This window comes from Barbatula barbatula (genome assembly GCF_947034865.1).
Source record: "Barbatula barbatula genome assembly, chromosome: 6".
NCBI classification, from domain to species: domain Eukaryota; kingdom Metazoa; phylum Chordata; class Actinopteri; order Cypriniformes; family Nemacheilidae; genus Barbatula; species Barbatula barbatula.
This window is the reverse complement of record NC_136765.1, coordinates 4,584,505-4,604,772: the sequence shown is the minus strand read 5'-3', so window position 1 is coordinate 4,604,772 and position 20,268 is coordinate 4,584,505. Positions and strand designations below refer to the sequence as shown.

Below are 20,268 nucleotides of genomic sequence, written 5' to 3'. Positions count from 1 at the left end.
ATCTGGAGAGCCCATTTACACCACTAATAATTGTTACACAATATTGTTTGCATATATATATATATATATATATATATACATATATACACGCACACGCATACGCATACAGATACGTATACGTATATGTATATATTGAACACTGCCCTAAAAATGTTGCCTAAAAACAGCCAACTTAAAAACTTGGATAATTAGCTTGCCTTGCAGATTTTAATAACGTACTTTTGTGCTCAATGCTTTTGCATGTATGAATTTTGCTTGTTTTTTATTATTATCCTTATTTTGCATACAGGACAGTAGAGGGTAGAATGGTAAAGAGTGGGTAAGAGAGGGGGTGCGAGAATCAATGTGATTCAAAGTGAAAGTAAATTAATGAGAGAGTGACTTTTTGGGGGGGTCTTTTTGTGTTGGTACCATAAGCCATTGCTCACTTGCAGACCACAGCAAGGTTTGGGGTGGGATGTAAATGCATAAGAGAGTGAAGGTGTAGAACCAGTGCCGGTCATATATGGTAACAGAAGCAAAATAGGGATTGGTTGTCACGCCAGCACAGACAAGCAAAGGGGGGGGGGGGGCTATCAAACTTTAAATATTTAAAGTGACAGTTCACCCAAAAATGAAAATTCTGTCATAGTTTACCCACCTTCAGATTGTTCCAAACTTGTATAAATGTATTTGTATAAAATTGTGCTAAACACAAAGGAAAATATTTGAAAGAATGTCAGTAACCAAGCAGATTCCCCCCATTGACTCCCATAGTATTTATATACTATGGCAGTAAATGGAGGGCAAGATCTGCTTGATAACTGACATTCTTCCAAATCTTTCTTTGTGTTTAGCAGAACATAGAAATGTATACAGGTTTGGAATAATCTGTTGGTGAGTAAATGAAGACAGAATTTTCATTTTTGGGTAAACTAACCCCTGGGGTTTCAGAAAGGAGGCTTCGTGAAAACTCTTGAGTATATTAACCCTGAAATGAGGGAAACTCTGGGTTCTCCTTTTTTTTTTGAATGTGAGGTATGTTAAACCCGAGAAAGTGGGGCAACTTTAGCCCTTTTATAAAAGAGAGGTAACTTGTACTCTGTCAGTAACCATAGTAACTTACTCTGTGAACCTAACCTGGTCAGGAGCACGTTTTCTTTGGCATACCCAGAGTTTTTTTCGATCTCCTCCCCATTTTTAAAGCATTAATTCATTAATTTAATAGAGTCATTCATTGCACACATTTTGATCACACAGAGACCATCTCAGTGACTAAAGTGTTATATGTGCTTTTAAATAGGATTCTGTATGTGAAGAGGCTGCATTAATTCATTGTGATGTACTTTGATTTCAGTAGAGCAATTTAGGAGCCGAGCGGGATTTTGTAGTTTCTCTGTGCATTTTTATGTAAAGTTTTATCTTTACAGTGAAATAGATATATCAAAACACATCATCCATAACTTTAATAATATAAGAAAGTTAAATATTAAATAGAAAAGCTCTCACTGCAGTGATAACTTCAGTCAGTCACATATTAAACCTTACAGTCCATAACAATTAAATTTGAAACCAACAGTTTAAACTTACCTTGGCTTGCCTGTTCGGATGGCCAAGGAACGGAACTTTGCCTACTCGTTGATGGGAAACTAACATGTTGACATTGTCCAGATTAAGATGTGTACAGCTGCACTAAATGAACATTCAGAAGAGTAATTAATAGATGTCTCTCCGCAACCGCGGCAACCTGCACATGTTCCGACACTAAGCAAGCGGGTCCCAGCCGGTTATTATTTTATGTAACTATTCATTTCACAACAAGATCCATTGCAGAACCTGCAGAATAACATGTGTTTGGCTGCGCAGCCCCGGCTTCGAATGCACCATCTTTTAAATAAAACCATCCACGTCTGAAAGGCTACAAATTCCAATCTTTATCGCAACTAACATTGTTATTACACTTCTATTGGTCACAGTGACATGCAATACCGCCGGTGGCCATTCACTACCGTCATGGCACCACCGCAGTGGTGCGGTTGTCACGGCCACAGTCACAGCCCTAGCGCTAACACAGAATAAATAACCAAACCACAAGCATCTTATTATTGTGTTATATATTCTCATAATGTATAAATTATACGATTATGGTGGATGCTGATGTCTTTTATAGTCTTAAATGTCGTTGTTTAAAATTATGATTTTATGCACGTTTACCTTGAACAGATGTTTACTGAACGTATTCCTCTTTTATGGCTGGCAGGCTGGCCATATCGCCACCTACTGTCCCTGTGTATTTTATACATCTGATCTTATGTTTGATGTATAATATTTTACTCTTATATATCTGTGCTACGCTGTAGTGAAAGAGAACAGGTTTAGATTGCAACCATTTGACATCACGGATTTTGATGCAAAAAAATGAGCGAGTAAAATTTTTGTTTATGAAGTTAATGAATACTGTGACATTTACATGGTTTTTAAATTTAACATTTATAAAGTCAATGCCATTGTTAATATATTTCAGGCCCAGTCAGTTATATCTAGCGGCAAGGTTGAGAATTGCAACCAACTGCTACATTACATGCAAGGGCACCCGTGGTGTATGTAGATAGAAATAGCTTATTCTAAGGTTATAAACGCATAGAGCTTTATTTTGTAAACTCTTTACACACCTCTGAAGACATAGCTATGTCTATTATATTGCATTTCTATCAATAGATCATCCCAAAAATAACTCACTGGACCCTTAATAGTGTTTTCACACCAAACACGAATGAAGCGTTAAGCGCGAGTGATTTACATTTTAAGTCAATGCAAAGACGCAACCTACTTGCTGTGCGATTCGCACAAATTTAAAAATCTGAACTTTGGCGAAAATTCGCGCCGCGTTAACCAATCAGGAGCTTGCTCTATTAAGGCCCTGAGCGAGCGGCAGAAGCCCCTCCCATGACGCGAATTCGCGTTTATAATGAAGCGAATTTCACGCGCGAATGATGCAGGTAAACTCCAAATGTTCAAGCGTCCAACTACATGCGTGTAGCGCGATTTACCGCATTAGGTGTGACCACCCTATAAGCCATACATCTCTTTATACCCAAGGCCTTTTAATAAAGTGCATACATACACTAAAAAAATACAGAAATGAAGTGATTAAGGTAATAAACAAGTAATTTAGACGTGCAGCCATTCCTACTCAAAGCTGGATTCGAGGGTTCGAACTTATCTGTCTGACTTTGACATGTGAGTCTGACACCTTACAAGTGTCCAATACACCATGACGTCTCGCACTCATCACTAGAGCACTAAGGGGGGGGGGTGAGAACATAAGATTTGTTTTTAATATCTATTTTATTTATGTCGTTTCGTTCATGTATTCATTCATTTACTGAATCATTTATAGTTTTTTGGTAGATTTATATATTTATTAATTTAAACTTGTGCCTCGCTCTCAATCGCTTTCTTGCTTTTTCCACAAGTTGCTTTTTCTTCGGTTAATCGTAATATCATAGCTCCATTGATCATGGCTTGTCGTAGGTGTGGTGCAAGCACTTCACTCGAGGTAAGCCTAACCAGAGTTGATAGAACTAACTCAGATCAGCTGTTCTGAAACCAAGAACTCTGTGTCAGTGTAAATCAATCACAATTTAACTCTGTGTTGGTTGAACCTCCTTGTTTAAACGGGTCCCTGGTTAATAGAGTCCTTGGTTACTGCTTTGTGTTTGCACATACTCCGGCATGAAGTGTGACGTATGTGACATAATTTCTTTCCAGTGGTGACGTATCTGAGTAGCTGCTTCTGGAATGAGACAAATGGGCTTGATTTCTTTCTTTGGGATTTGATTGGACGGACCGTTAATGAATCAGACGGCTAACGTCTGATTCATAAGGCACAGTTTTCTGAAAACACTTCAGCATGTTCGTAGTCTTCATCTGATTGGTTGAATTCACTGGATTTCTGGGAGACGTGTGTGTCGCGTTCTTTAACGGTCCGCCTGGAATCAACACCGAGCCGTATGATCGAAGAAGTAGGCTGTTGTGTTTACAACGGTTGCTATAAGATTTCATCACGATCGACTAAACTCTTATTAATAATAATCATTTTGTTGCCGTTAACTTTTGACACGTTCGTGAATGTACACCGGTCTGTTACTGCAGGGACATTTGCAGGCCACTTAACACGAAGCGGGACAGAAAAACGTGATTGTTTGCTTTACCTGTCAGTCTTATTGCTTTCCTGTGGCTCAGTGGTTAGAGCATGGTGCAGGGGATTGCGCATAGTCAGACACTAATGTATAGTACAAAGCAATAGAAGTAGTTTTGGATAAAAGCGTCTGCCAAATGCATTAATGTAAATATTAACTCTTGGGCCGGCCTTGGCCAAAGAAAGTGGCGATAAGTTCCCACGAGACTAGGCTGGGTCAATATAGTCCGTACATACATTATGCAGAGGAGAGATGTCGTTTTGAGGGGGGGATAATGAAAGCACATCAATTAATATATAAATCCATAACAAACAGTAATAATAATATTGTCAGTTCTGCCTTATCGAGGCCAGGAAGCATGTTGTTGTTCATGTGATCTGTTTGTTGTAGTTGTTAAAATGTGATTTCTCTTTTGAGAGAATGTCCTTTTGTGCTGAAAACGTAAAAACACACATTGAAAACAGGCATGGGCTTCTCCAGTCCTGGTGGACCACTGCCCTGCAGAGTTTAGCTTCAACCCCAGACAAGCACACCTTCATGTCATTTTTAAGTAAGGACGTGTGGGCGCTTTAGTGGACTGCATTGGTGAACGTAGTTAATACCGGCTGTGAGATTTTAGTAGTTCAGCAGAGTCACCCTACCGACCTCTATAATCTTTCAGGTAGTAAGGAAAGCTAAATCTATGCTGATGGATACTTCCCATCCTCTCTATTCTGAGTTTCAGTTGTTGCCCTCAGGATCTCGGTTAAGATTTCCCTCTTTTAGGGGGAACCCGGTACAAACATTCATTTATTTCTACTTCTGTCTCTTTGATAAACTAAACTCTGGCAAGTGGAGAGATTGTGGAGGTAGATAGTTTATTTGGATCCACTGTTGTCTTTTATTATTTTTATTTTTTTAAATGTTGGATTGTTTAATGTATTGTATTTGTCTTTTTTGGATATTACATGTACTGAAGGAATACCCCTTTCAGTCAATTGAATCAAAATGAGGTTGAATGAACTGGTACATGTCATTCATGGGGTGCTTCTCGATACGCTTCCTTGTTTCCTCCCCCTGCAGAGTGTCACATCTGAGTGACGTTTCCTTCAATTGCAACTTCAATTGTCTTTGCGCCAAAATTTTATGGCTGTGCTCCTGACTTTTTACATTAAAAGAATTGTTACCACAGAGCCCTGACCAAATTCCAGGTACTGGTACCGGTTAAAATGTGAACGGTACACCACCCTATCGCCCAGCGCTAGTGTGAAAAGCATAAGCTTTGATTTTCTTGCAGACCCTGATGTTTTTTGAAAAGTTTATGTAATTAAATAAACAATAAACACGGAAGTAACCGGCAGCCACCTCACGGTAGACTGCCGGCCATAAAACATACACAAACTAAACATATGTCCGGGCCCGGTCCTCTCTCGTCAACAGTCCTGCCGATCGTCCTTTTAAGCTCCCAATCTCCTCCGTGATAAGATGCGGGACCGGTGCGCGCACAGCTGCTTCCACTTATCACTCACGCCACCGGCCCCGCGTCACGGCTCTCGTCCCGCCTTCCTCACCACAGTTTGTTTGCATTTTATTTTGGGAATACAGACCTTCTGATCTTAACATGAATGTTTAATCTTTTTTTTTTGTTGCTTTTGGTCTTTTTCAGTTCTACAAACATGTTGTCCAGAGTGTGGAAAAATTTGTTCAAAAGGTAAGCCCTGCTTTTTATTCCTTATATTAAACCTAAAAATAAAAATAACGATAAAGCCATTTAAGTGTTATGTTAAATAAACCTTTAAAGGTACAGTTTGTAACAGTTTTGCGGTAAAATATCCCAAAACCACTATGCCAGTGTTATATGTTTTGTACAGCTGAGTACTTATAATATCTCAAATGTTTCCAACTTCTAGTAAATCGTGAGAACATCGCCATTCTAAACAAGTGACACAGGGCTGTGCAGTCGGCTGCCAATTGCGTCCTATCCGCGTTACCCTTTGTTACCGCCTTAACTGATGTAGAAATGACAACAGTGTCGTGGACAAATGCGGAAATAGTGTCTAGGATAGAGATGTGTTCCGATTCCGATATCTGAGCTCAGGGTATCGGCCGATACGGAGTACTGATCCGATACCTAGGGGTGCACTGTACATACTACTAGCCCTGTGTGAATCGATAGAATTATTTTATGGTGTGCTTCAGACTTATCCCTTAATAAAACATGAACAAATACATACAGTACACTGCAGTATTTATATTATTTGACAGACATTTGACAGTAATATTATATATTTTTCTTAGGTCACAGTTTTACTGGCTGGTTGGTCCACTCTGAGATACTCCCAAACAGCGCACATACTGCTAGCACGTTTTCATTTTCGTTGCTCTAAACACTGCTTTGTGACGAAACAGCACAACTTCTTATGTTTGCATTCTGAGCAGCGAAGAAGAATAGATTTCTCATTAGCAGCTTTAAGCAAAGCTGGCCGGCATAACTAGGTCCCGTTTAAGAAAATAGTATTGGATCGGTACATAGATACAAGTATCGGTAAAACCCTAGTCTAGCGTCTAGCAAGCCCCTAGCTTGTTTCGAGCAGTCAATTATTTATGGACCACAATTATACGCATTTACTTTACCTCGATCGCTAACATGATTTCTCGTTCCCGTCTGATTGATGGCGATCCGAGCTGAAGTTAAAGATCCCATTATTCCACGCTCCTTCACAGCGTCATCATCAAGCTACGCCATTGTTGTTGTTTTGGTCGTGTTGTTCTTTTTACAAACTGTAGCTTTAAATCTAAAAAAACAATACATTTGATCTATGGCTGACCATTTTCTAATTTCTGAATTTTCTCCCTCTTTTGTGTGTGTAGTGCAAGCCTGAGTACAAGGTCCCTGGTCTGTATGTCATTGATTCGATTGTGCGACAGTCTCGTCACCAGTTCGGTCAAGAAAAAGATGTTTTTGCACCACGGTTTAGTAAGAACATCATTAGCACATTCCAGAATCTCTACCGCTGCCCCACTGATGACAAGGTATGTTTGTCAAGTCCCCATGATGACGATTAACAAAGATTTCTACACAGAGTATTTGAAAAATTCATTGTTTGCATTGCAGAGCAAAATTGTCAGAGTGCTAAATCTTTGGCAGAAGAACAGTGTCTTCAAAAGTGACATCATTCAGCCGTTGCTGGATATGGCAGCAGGACTCCCTCCCCCTAGTGTAACGCCCGTCTCTGCCAGCAGTGCTCTACCCATCAATAGCACTACCCCTGGTAATGTCCACACACATTATCCACCTTTGCACATAACACGTTTTGGGATTTATTTTCTTGTATCAACCACAGAATGTATCAGCTCACAATTCAACGTTTACACAAGGTAATACTGACACCTTGAGGCATATATATATATATATGGCAGCCATCTTTTAAAGCCAGCGATACCTATAATTAAATTTTAAATCACATTTCTCAAATGACAACAATCACTGTGACTATAATTGTTTGCAAAATACCGAATTTAATAATTTTAACCACTATACTGCATGATGAAAATGTGACAAAGTTTGTATTGACTAAAACGAGACAAAACTGCATAGACATTTAGTCGACTAAACTGGACTAACCAAAATCGTGAGGAACAGGATAGAACCGCAGAAGCTAAGAGGCTACCAGTCAGTAGAAAACAGTTGGGAGCAGTGATTGGTTGATCAACCTGAGCAACAAATCAACAATTCCTTATGTTTCATTTTAAGGAATCAAAAATCTGGGGGGCGCACATGTAAATGAGTAGGCCTAGGTCACGTTTCACTTTGGATGTACAGATGGTATCCAACCAGAATAATTATTTCGCTATCCCCGCCCTCACGGCAGGATTTCTTTAATGTGTTTTTGCAATTGTTTACCCCCGTGTGGCAGTCTATTCATAGATCTTCACTTAGCGCGAGTTAGGGACAGTACTGCTCTTTCAGTTTTTGCTGGGTTGCATACAGAGCTTAACGTTTGTATTTGCTCTGTGTTTTGTGCAAATTGAGAAATACAGCGAGTGAGATTAGTAAAGAGTGCTTGTGCCATGTTTGCTCATTCAATTCAATTCAATTTTATTTATATAGCGCTTTTCACAATTTGCATTGTTCCAAAGCAGCTTTACAGGGGAAAAACGAAAAACCCAAGAAAGGGTAAAACACACTACATGGTGTGTTATATAATAAATCCAATTATTCTAGTAAATAATATCTAATGTCAGCATCTCCTGGTGGTTTATTAAGCATATTTGCATTAAGTGAATGCTTGGCTGAAAAGATGCGTTTTTAATCTAGATTTAAATTGGGCGAGTGTGTCTGATCCTCGAATAATATCAGGAAGGCTATTCCAGAGTTTAGGTGCTACGTATGAGAAAGCTCGGCCCCCTTTGGTGGATTTAGATATTCTAGGTATTATCAAAAGTCCTGCATATTGAGATCTTAGAGAGCGTGATGGGTTGTAGTGTGATAGAAGCTCTGTTAGGTAGGTAGGGGCTAAACCCTTTAAGGCTTTATAAGTGATTAAAAGAACTTTAAAGTCAATACGATACTTAATGGGTAGCCAGTGAAGGGTTGATAAAATTGGGGTTATGTGATCGTATTTTCTGGACCTGGTAAGAACTCTGGCAGCTGCATTCTGAACTAAGTGTAGTTTGTTTATTGATGATGAAGGACAACCACTAAGTAGAGCATTACAGTAGTCAAGTCTTGAGGTCATAAATGCATGAATAAGCTTCTCCGCGTCAGCAACACACAGAATATTTCGTAACTTGGCAACATTTCTTAGGTGGAAAAAGGCTGTTTTTGTGACATTTGAGATGTGATTTCGAAATGACAGGTTGCTGTCTAATATAACGCCTAGATCTTTTACTGTATTTGTTGGAGTAACGGTACATCCTTCAACTTGCAGTTTATAATCAGAAATATTCGGTTTGCGTGTCTTTGGTCCGATAAGTAATATTTCTGTTTTATTAGAATTTAAAAGAAGGAAATTACAGGTCATCCAATGTTGTATATCTTTAATGCACTCTGCCAATTTGGATAGCTGGGAGGAATCATCTGGTTTTGATGAGATATATAGCTGAGTATCATCTGCATAGCAATGGAAGCTGACTCCATGTTTTTTAATAATGTTTCCGAGGGGTGTATCATGTGTATTGTGCTTTGCGTCACGCCTAAAAGATGGCGAACCCGCGACGAATTTAGCGTCATTTTCTTTTAATGTGCTTTATTATCATTGGATAATTAGCATCCATCCCCCATATACAACAGACACGACTGCACACACAGCACTGTGTTTCTCGGCTGTCAACCCAAGATTGACATCGTTCTAAACCTTCACGTACAGTGTTTCCAGTAAGATTTTGTGGAACTGTGGCACTGGATGACATCACACGCTAAGTAACATATCTGTGACATTCTGCTCTCTGAACATTCTGTATTTTAATTAGTGCCGTCGATCGATTAAAACACACAACACATAACAGCGACATCTGCTGACGGACTCAATGCTGGGTTGTTGCTGAAGATAATGAGGAAATTGCGTCGCCCCCTTTAGCCGAGCACATGTCCAACAACGTCTACATAATGGCACGCACATGACCTGCTCGCTTCAAAGTCTAAACTCAGAGGGCTCTGCATTTCGAAGGGAGTAGGGCATAGGAATGATCACTTCTATGTGTAATTTGCCTATATGCATACACGTACACCCCTCATCGCTAGCCAGTGTTTTCCATTTAAATTTGGAGTGTAAATGTCACGTTTATTTGAATCGTTTGTTCTTTCATTTTCTCCAAAGGAACTCCTGCTACTCCCGCCACCCCAGCCAACATAGTGCCGAGTCTCCCAGACTGGGCATCTCAAATCTCCAACACAGACACAGTGGCTGCCGTTGCCCAAATCTTACAGAGTCCTCAGGGCCAGCAGGTCTGATTTCTCGTGTTTTAACAGCGTTGTGTGTGCTCTGCATTGCTCTGTGGTCTAACTTGTAGTGACTCTTGTGTGTCTTGCAGTTGCAGCAGCTAGTGCAGAGCTTGCAGATGCAGCAGCAGAAGCCTCAACCCTCTCTGCTGCAGGCACTGGATGCAGGTCTCGTGGTGCAGCTGCAGGCCCTAACAGCACAGCTTACTGCTGCTGCTGCTGCAGCCAACACACTCAACCCACTGGATCAAAGGGTCTCCTCTTTTAACAAGGTGAGACACAGACACTCTGTAAAGGAAATGTCTTTTTCACATTCTCATTTCAGTCCAGAAGTAGGATTTTAGCTTAATCCTCACATAACTTTTTTTCAGTCTGTTGTAAAACTTTCTTTGCCCTTACATCTTACCCTGTGTTTTTGCAGAAGATTTTGGGTCAGTTCGATTTTGGCAGTGAGTCAGAACGGAGCGAGGATTCGAAAAAGGATGCTGCGTCTCAATTGTATGTACTTTTGCTTAATATTTCCAGGATGTATATGTTTATGTTTGGATGATTGCAACATCCACTCAAATATGCTCGTCTCATATCCTTTCCACCTTTTCAGGTGCATCTTAAAGGAATAGTTCACAAAAATACGAAACTTCTCTAATATTGTATAAATACAAGTCTTAAGTTGAACACAAACACATTTTTTGGGAGCCAACATAGCAGAGCTCCAAAAAAGCACAGTAATTCAAATGAATCCAGTAGGGTAATGTATGTCTTCTGAATATGTTTGTGGGAGCCTTTTTGGAAGTAGTGAAGCAAGTTTTCCATTGGTTATCATGGGCACAGTCTCTGAACTTTGGATCACCCCATGTAAAAGTTTAGCTCAAATGCATTCATACCCCAGGGCAAATATGATCAAAGAAGGCTGTAGAAATAAATCTGCATCATTAAGCCTTTGGATCTTTTATTTATAAGAAGTTTTGTCAAACCATAGAACATTTGAAAAGTAACGAAAACTACTGGAACTTCAAACAGGATGTGTTCTTTGGTCAGATGAAACTCATGAAATGTGATGCGATCTGGGAAGGATCGGAGGCACGTAATGGGCCAAGTTTGGATCTTTCATAAGGGCAATGGTCTAAAAACAAACATCAAAATCAAAACATAATGTGTCATTGAGCTCAAGACAAAGCTCGGACATCTCACCAAAAGCATTGGGTTCAAATTTAGATACAATCCTGGTTTATTTAATCATTTTGTTGCACCAAACCTTGTTTAAAAATAATCAGGTTTATATTTAAGATATTATTTGATCCAGGTTAAAATTTTAGGGTAAAACTAGATTAACTTTAATCCTGTTGCTCCATTATTTTATACTCTTGCTTTTTCTCTCAGTAATGAGTTAACTTTAAACATGCTATTGAGGAGGTTTAAAAAAAAACATATCTATAATAAAACGTTTGGGAAAATGATATTGATGATGTTGAGACTTACTTGTGTCAGGCTGTCATGAGAGTGCATTATGAGAGATATTTTTTATTTTATGGTGCATTGTTACTTGACAGGACAATTTCTGCTATGTACTAAATCTAGTAACAGCCGCTATGTTTCTTGTTCTTCGATTTGAGTCTCCGTGCTTTTTGTTTACATTGTAGACCTGCGGTTTCTGAATCGATCAACAACTCAATATTCCATCAACTGGCTGAACAGCTTCAGCAGCAGAATCTTGAGCAATTCCAGAAGCAACTGCTGGAGCACCAGCAGCATCAACAAAAGGTACATCTGCAGCATGAAAATATTCAGGGTTATTGGTTCATACACGTTTAATTATTTATCTACGGACGATTTTATATCCGACAGTCCGTGAACATGGAGAGTCAGGACACCATCTTCGGGTCAGAAAACTCTGCCCCTCCGGGCCAGAGCAGCGCCCCTTCTCAGCTCCAAGAACAAGAAGCAAAATTGGATGATTCTATTGATAACCAACAACAGGCAAGTTCAGATGTCAATAATTGGTCGAGAATTTTTATTTATTTAATGAATGTTCTCTAGTTTACAGTTTATACATTTTGCAGGATATGGATATTGATGAAGGACAGGATACTGTAGAAGAGGAACTTTTTGAGTCTGAGGAGAAAAAAACCAACAGCACTCGTTCAAGAACACGCTCAAGATCTCGCTCCAGGTTTTCTTTTAATCTCACATGTATTGTCAGAGCTCAGTTGTTTGTCTTTCTATCCTTGAAACATAAAGAAAATATGGGTGCAGTCAGAGCTGTCATATAAATCTCTTTACCCCAGATCTCCTAAAAGAAGGAGGTCAAGATCACGCTCTGGCTCGAGGAAGCGCAAACACAGGAAGCGCTCACGGTCTCGGTCAAGAGATAGAAAAAGAAAGTCTTCCCGTTCTTATTCCAGTGAGCGGCGAGCACGGGAAAGAGAAAAGGAACGTCAGAAAAAAGGGCTTCCTCTTATCCGCTCAAAGTTTCTAAGTGGTAAGAATTCAAATCCTTGTTTGGAATTTTTCATTCAAATTGCATAAATTGATTTGAAACAATATCTAATATTATAGACAAAGGAGTAGTCCCCAAATCACAAGTTGTCTTATTCATTTTTTAATGAAGCACAAAATAAGATCTTAGGCAGTCTGAGCTTCTGTTTAAAATACAATGAAAGTGAACTCTGTGCAAAGTTTTAAAGCTCTATGCAAGTAGTTCACACTGTGCTACGTCCACGTTTTTCTAAAGCTAGTCAATAGATCTGAAACAAATTATAAAAATAGTTTTAAGCAAGTATTTACTGCTAATCCAAGGTCTGTGCTTGTGCAAAAAATGACACTTTTGGATCTGTTGCATTTGTGTGTATGACACGTGACCAACCACAATACAATAGAAGTTAAACCACAAATAAAATTTAAGAGCAGCAGTCACATAGCCCTATTTGGGGCTATGTGAAAACAGACCATTGGACATTATGTCTAAGATCTATTGTCATGTTTTGCAAAAAACGGTTAAAGTGGGAACGAGCGGTATGATCATATAGGGATATGGCGTTGTATTGTCGTCCTTCTCCGTGCGATACGAGAACCGATTTGCTGCGCCAAATATCAATATTTTAATTCATTAATAAAACAAGATGGTCTTAATATATATTTCCAAGCGTTCTTACATCATGACTCCACTGGGTGGCGCTTAACCCAAAAATGAGGGAAACGTGAACAAACCAGTCTGAGAAAGTGTTAATAATAATAATAATAATAAAATATGCTCCATGCATATTTGTGAATGAACGTTAATGTGCTTGGATTTAATGAAAGTTGCCGCACTGAAATGTTTTTTAGGATGTTCACAGGTTTCAAAAGGTAAAAAATGTAATGTATTAAATGTGTCAGTTTACAAAGATACGCTTTTAATTTAAGCATAAAATGTCTTATTTACTTCATAACATGTCACTCATGTTGGTAATATTTTATTAATTTAACTACTGAATAAAGTATTGTGGACTTGAGTAAAGAGACAAATGTTGCACTTGTCCTTTTCATGCACATTTTGTTTTCATAGTTGAGCAGATATCCTGGTGTATCGTTGCAGAATTGATAGACAGTATATAGATTATTGTAGTATCGCCACATCGTGATATTATTGGTATTGTGAGGTACCCTATGATTCCAAACCCCTATTGGGAACTAAAGGGGCTATGTATAAGGAAATTAACAAAATATTATTGAGTGTTTGTAAAAGATGTAAAACAGAACTCCACTAGTCACTTCATGCTTTTTTCTTCAAGTTTGCAGTACTACTCTCTGGGTGGGCCAAGTGGACAAGAAGGCCACCCAACAAGATCTTACCAACCTTTTTGAAGAATTCGGACAGATTGAATCTATCAATGTAAGTGGAACATTATAAGCATGTGTACTTAGAAACGTATAAACGTATTATCATAATTTGAAATGCGGTAAATTATTTTGATCATTGATCATTTCGTCTTTTTAGCACTTGAAACTCTTTTAGCATCAGAATAGCATATGCCATTTCTTCATGACCTCAAAATAGCTTGAATGTAACTCTATATCCCCTTTTATAGTATACGCTATTTTATTATGTGATAAAAGTCCTGTCGACTAGTCCTGTCGACTTCATTTGAAACATTTGTCCGTTGGTTTTTTTCTGCTAGATGATTCCTCCCAGAGGCTGTGCTTACATCTGTATGGTGCATCGACAGGATTCATACCGTGCCTTACAAAAACTGAGCACTGGTTCTTACAAAATTGGTTCAAAGGTCATTAAAGTAGGTGTACAGTTTTTTTATTGCTCTTGCATAGCTTTTTTTCTTTGATCCACAATGTATTATCTGTGTCTGACGAATACACTTTTTTCCAGATCGCCTGGGCACTAAATAAAGGTGTGAAACAGGAGTATAAACAGTTTTGGGATGCTGACCTTGGAGTCAGTTATATCCCATGGGAGAAGGTCAAACTAGATGATCTGGATGACTTTGCAGAGGGAGGCATGATTGACCAGGAAACGGTCAACAGTGGTGAGAACCGTATTTCTCTTATAAAAGCTGAAACTTAAGAAACTGATGTGAATAAATGTGCCAGTGCTGTTTACAGAGCTTTAATATATCATTCTTAAATGTGATTTTATTCCTATGCAGAATGGGAGGCTCAGAAGAATGCTGAGGCAGCCAAAGAGAGTCAAAGTCAATCCGTCACGGCTGAAGCCAGCGCAACCACCAGTGCACCCAGTGAGGCCTTTACCCAGCCTGTTACCATGATGCCTCTGCCGGTATGATTTTAGATCACTGTCCACAGGTTGTGTTCAATTTTCTTTTTATTTTGGGCTACGATATACATCTTAGAAAAGATATAAAGAAAAAAGTTTTAAGTTTTGTATCGAGAGAACACTATAATTATTCAAATGTATTTATTGAATAAACCCCTTGAGAGGAACCATCTCGTTTCCAAGGGGTCCTGGTACATAGGTATATCAAAGTAATAATATTATTATTGTACTATAGCACTATAATAATGGTGTTCTATAAACACTCTCTTAAAAATCAAAGTGTTACTATAAGTACTGATCTTTGTGTCGGTAAGTAAGGTATACAATAACGTCCAGCCAAAAGTTTTGACCATTTCTATAATCAAATTTCAACCAGATATGACTTCCTTTGTTTTTAATAGCTACTGTCTGTTTTGTATGCAAAAAAAACACAAAATAACTGTTCGCCCACAGTTAGCAAAGATTGTTTTAACAATTCTAAATGTTTTATAATGTTGTTTAAATAGATTCCAGTGGCACAGACAGTCCCTGCTGTTGGCCTTGTGCCTCCATCTTTCCCTGTAACTATGGCAATGCCCCCACCAGGCTTTGGTCACCCTCCCCCCTTTCTAAGGGCAGGATTTAATGCATCACAGCCTCCCCCAGGTATGTGAATCTTTAATACACTTTACGTTCTTAATTATGCAAGTTTTATCGATAAACTATACACTTTGATTTTTTTAAGGTTACATGGCCACACCAGGAGTTGCACCATCAGCTGTTGGGACCAGTCTTGCCTCTTCCCAGACATGTATGACTAAAAGCCTCTTGAGTTCCCAGTTATATTTTTTAGTAATGTTTCTAGTAAAAGCTAATTTTATTTTTTTTAACTCCTTAACAAGCATTTTGCCTTTCACAGCTTTAGTGCAGCCTTCAATAGCAGCCACTCAAGAGAGCAGCAAGGATTCTCCATTTGGATCCATGATTCCTCCCACAAGCACCATTCCTGGGAGTTTTATTCCACCAGCAATGCCTGGGGCAGGAGTGTTTAACCCCACAGGAATGCAGTCACAGCAGAGCAGCTCTGACAATACACCTCAAACAGCTGAAGAGACGACTTCTGAACTAACACTACAGGGTAAATGTCTATATACGTCTAAAATATGTTAATCTTCAGTACTCACAGAATTGTATTGTGATCACATTAATAAAAGACAGATACAGCTGTATGATTTTCAGAAAACATACAACCTGTTTGCGGGGGGGGGGGATGGAGAGGTGGAACTAAAGCATGTTCAAACCAATAGCCAACAAAACACAGACATATGACTTACTTTCACTCACCGCGTGCCGTTCATGTCCTGCATCTTTTAGCGCTAGGGCCGCGCTAAAAGTTTTCTATCAGTTTCAAATGATCTCCAAATACAGCGTAATATCCACCGTTCATATAACATCCATCACTAAAATGCAGTGAACAAACAAACAGACCTCAACTACTCTCACTATTGTAAGAGTAACGGGCTGCAGGCCAACAGCGCAGCTAATCTTGATGGTAAACGGGTCTTCCTATCACTCGCCGGTTGACACGTGGACAGGCTGTTTCTTTCACCTGGCCTTGTTTTGACGGGAGAATTGCCCAATAAGGGACTAAGAAAAGTTGTTACGAAACAGATTTTCATGTTCAAAGAAACTTTCAGAAACCAATACGAACGCTGGGAGTGTATCGAACACAGAAATACTATGTGATATCCACGTGATATAGTTTCTTGAGAAGTTGACCATGTCAAGCATGTGCACGTTTAACATTGTAAATAAGTCAGAATGCATGAAACACTGTTGCATCCCCCCTTTAATATATGGGCATAAAATGTAGTATATACATTTTTTTTCCTGAACAGGAATGCAGAATGCAGTGCGCAGTGGAATGGGCTTGCTGGGCATGCACCCCTCTGCATCTTTAACTCATCCTCTCTCTGGCCAACGCATGGCAGGTCTGATTCCTCTGGACCTTCGGCCCACTATGCTTCAGGGAGCTGGAGGGCGCTTTCCAGTCCTGCTGCAGCAGGGTTTAGCACATCAGGCAAACAATATCCTGGATGTATCACTTCACGCCCAGAACCGTGCCCGTGCTCCCTTCTCCCAAATGGAGCAGTTTAGCCGTGCAGAGCCTAGTTTTGCAAGAGCACCTAACCCTTTATCCACTGGATCTGAAAGTCTGCCCAAAGTCAATAATGAGACCCAGCCCAGGTCAGATGTAGGTGGCCAACAAGAAGGAGATCAGGATTATCGCTTTCCACCACCAGAGAAGCAGAGCACAGGGTTACTAAAGACTCCACCTTTGGAGATGCGTACCGATCCCATCCCTGCCAGACCACCTCTACTTGAGAGACCTCCACGAGTAATTTTGCAAGCAGAGGGCCGAGAGAATAGAAGAGAAATGTCTGGGGGATTTAGAGCAGAAAGTCGCTGGGGTCCACCCAGGGGTGACTTTGATGAGCGAGACGTAAGAGGGATGTCTGGGGCTCTGAAAGGTTTCCAAGACGAACGCTCCAACCCTAACTTTCAGAGTCGTTTTGACAGCCGCAGTGGTTCATCAGGACCTAATTGGAATCGTGGCGCTGGAGCTTCTTTTAATGCCAACATGCACCAGGACTATGATGATCGTCGCAGACCTTGGGAAAGACAGAAGGATCGTGATGACAGGGACATGGACTTTAGAGGTGATATGAACAGTAATCGTCAAAGTCGGGAGCGAGAACGTGAACGCGAGAGAGACAGGAACCAGGTTCGTGAACATGCCCGAGAGCGAAATCGTGAAAGAGAGCGAGAAAGGGACCGTGAGAGGGAAAGTGAAAAAGACAAAGAGCGGGAGAGGGACCGTTGGACGACTTCACAATCTCACAGTCAACCTCTACTACCCCACCCTCAGCTTCCTAAGTCCCAACAGCTACTCCCCACCCCAGTGCTTAACCAGCCTAAAGCCCAAGGACAAGCGCGAGCCAGCTCACCATCTCTGCCAACGTCGCAACACCAGCCTCAGCCAGGACAGCAACCAACAGAACCAGAAGTTGTACTTCAATCAGAGGTAAAGGCAGAGACACATCCCAGATCTCCTGGTTGTCCTGTAGAGACAACAAGCAACCAGGAACAAGAAGATGCCTCCTGCATCTATGGACCGGAGACGGACTCAAAGCCCCACTTAAACATGGAACCTATGTCGCAGACTACAAGAGAGCTCTCCCGTAGCCCCTCACCTTCCCTTACCTCAACAACCCCCTGCCATCCAAATGAGCCTCAAAAAGAAGAGATGATCCCAGAATTATCTGTTTCCTCTACTGTGGTTGCAGACGTGGAACAGGCTGGGCCAAAGGTGGACGCTGAGACTGAACCTGAGCTAGAGAAAACTGACACTGAAGAAACATAATCAACACTCAGTAGGTAAAGATCATTTTGTATAGTTGTAATTATTTCGAACGCTTCCTCAAGGCCCACGCAGTTCATTAGATTTTTCAGGCATCCTAACAAAAGATTTTTACCTCTCAAGTTACAAATGTGTGCGCGGTAAAGGTGGCTCACACTAGAGGATCTCAATGGTAGGTGATGTTTTAATGCTTTATTTTATTATAATTCCATGTTTTTAGTTTTTAATGCAAGCCCATTGTTTTAAACTAGTTTTTTCTCGACAAAATATAATGCAGCCTAATTGGACATGCAGGGGTAAAAGAGGTTTGACCTTCCTATGGAAGAGTTTAAGGATCCAGGCTGTCTCCTTTTGATTGCAGAATACTTGAAAAATGCACTGGCTTGTTTTGTCCTGTTTTTCAAAATAGCAGCCGCACAGTTTAAAATGAATGCCTTTGTGGTGTCCAATGCTTCTTGTCTTTCAAGCAGAATACATGCAGTAAGAACAGTTCTGCGTTTTAGTTGCATTGAAAAGGAACTTAAAAAAATTAAACTTATGTATTATCTCAATATTAAATGTCTGTGAATTTTCTTCATTATGCTACCATGGATCTACAAGAGCGCAAGACAGAGAAGGCTATAACAGAAAAAAATGGATGTTGGGTGCAATCTGTTGTAGTTTCAAATAAAACATGCTTTGTTTGATAAAATTGTTTAGGACTGTGTTTTCTGTGAAGAGAAACAACCTGAACACCAACCATTAAAGGCATCAGCCAAATGATAATGGCATCCGAGTCATCGATAAGAGAAGGTGGTTTAGGTTGTGAATTTGGGTCTCCAAATGTTAGACTTTGGGGTCCATATTAAGAGTTTCCTAATGAACTCTTTCCAAGCAGTGCAGTTTTGCATGTTACATTAACATATCAACATGTAGACATCTATTGCTTCCTCTTACCTTAGATGAATGACTGACAACACATCTTTATATCTGCTGGAACACTAACGCCGTGTCTACACCGGACGCGACCGAGTTGATTTTGCGTATTGTCCCATAAAGTTAAACACAGAAGTGCATTACTGAAAATAATTTTTCACATATAGATTTCATCTTTAAGTGGATTCTTATACATATATTATAACTTAGTTTTACTTAAATGAATTTTCAGTTCATAACCTTTCCTTTGCTCCTGTTCCCCTCTCTTTCACACTGCATTTTCCTCTCTACGCATAGAAATAAAGCAGTAAAAAGCCATGGCAAACATGCAGGTGAAATGTGTACTTGAATTCAGTTTTAAAGCAGTAAGAATACGTTTAGCATAAAATTGTGCTATTTTAGATTTTTTCTTAATATATATGTGGTACATAAAAAATACAATTATATGTAATAATATAGAATATTATGTAATACAGATATTCTACACACTTTTAGTACATTTTGGAAGTGTACATATTTAGTGTATGGTAGTCCAGTTTTTTCACTTGGCGTGAGGGTGGACACAGTGGCTTGGTGGTTATCACTGTTGCCTCACAGCAAGAAGGTCCCTGGCTGGGATGGGAGGCCTTTCTCTGTGGGGTTCGCACGTTCTCCCTGTGTAAGCGTGGGTTTACTCCAAATATTACGGTTTCCTCCCACAGCCCAAAGACATGCAGGATAGATTTATTGAAGATTCCAAATTGTCCCACCCCTGACTTGTGTATGGGTCGACTTGTGTATAGAACAGACTTGTGTATTGACTACTAGTTCACGCCATGAATATTGGCTTAGATGCTGGAATGGTGAAAAGAATGATACAATAAATTCACCTGGAGTGCTAAACATCATTTTGTAGTTGTCAATTTTCTATGTTCATTTATTTGATCCCATTCATATAAAATAATCACAAAGATATACAATTGAATGCTTTTAAAACTCTTTAGAACCCATTTTTCAGCCCCTTTAGTTTGACCTATTATTTGTTGGTTTAAAACAAGAATTTACATTGTCGTACCACCTGGTGAATATCAGTTGTGCTACCCGA

General features: G+C 39.7%; 1 protein-coding gene across 3 annotated transcripts in view; it reads left to right on the top strand.

Moving 5' to 3' along the window:
- scaf8 (SR-related CTD-associated factor 8) overlaps nucleotides 1-19,032 on the top strand; it is a 34,296-nt gene extending 15,264 nt beyond the window's left edge. For 2 of the 3 annotated variants that reach the window (XM_079458408.1, XM_079458409.1), the window contains 18 exons: nucleotides 5,827-5,871; nucleotides 7,032-7,193; nucleotides 7,276-7,432; nucleotides 9,980-10,107; nucleotides 10,194-10,373; nucleotides 10,523-10,599; nucleotides 11,742-11,862; nucleotides 11,947-12,078; nucleotides 12,162-12,271; nucleotides 12,387-12,580; nucleotides 13,872-13,972; nucleotides 14,259-14,372; nucleotides 14,465-14,621; nucleotides 14,742-14,872; nucleotides 15,376-15,514; nucleotides 15,594-15,659; nucleotides 15,768-15,986; nucleotides 16,747-19,026. In XM_079458408.1, the coding sequence (XP_079314534.1) occupies nucleotides 7,354-7,432; nucleotides 9,980-10,107; nucleotides 10,194-10,373; nucleotides 10,523-10,599; nucleotides 11,742-11,862; nucleotides 11,947-12,078; nucleotides 12,162-12,271; nucleotides 12,387-12,580; nucleotides 13,872-13,972; nucleotides 14,259-14,372; nucleotides 14,465-14,621; nucleotides 14,742-14,872; nucleotides 15,376-15,514; nucleotides 15,594-15,659; nucleotides 15,768-15,986; nucleotides 16,747-18,272 (3,474 nt within the window). In that variant the 5' untranslated portion in view covers nucleotides 5,827-5,871; nucleotides 7,032-7,193; nucleotides 7,276-7,353 and the 3' untranslated portion in view covers nucleotides 18,273-19,026. Of the gene's footprint in view, nucleotides 1-5,826; nucleotides 5,872-7,031; nucleotides 7,194-7,275; nucleotides 7,433-9,979; nucleotides 10,108-10,193; nucleotides 10,374-10,522; nucleotides 10,600-11,741; nucleotides 11,863-11,946; nucleotides 12,079-12,161; nucleotides 12,272-12,386; nucleotides 12,581-13,871; nucleotides 13,973-14,258; nucleotides 14,373-14,464; nucleotides 14,622-14,741; nucleotides 14,873-15,375; nucleotides 15,515-15,593; nucleotides 15,660-15,767; nucleotides 15,987-16,746 lie in introns of all 3 variants that reach the window. The other variant, XM_079458407.1, reaches the window with a different exon arrangement.
- The last annotated feature ends 1,236 nt before the right edge of the window (nucleotides 19,033-20,268 follow it).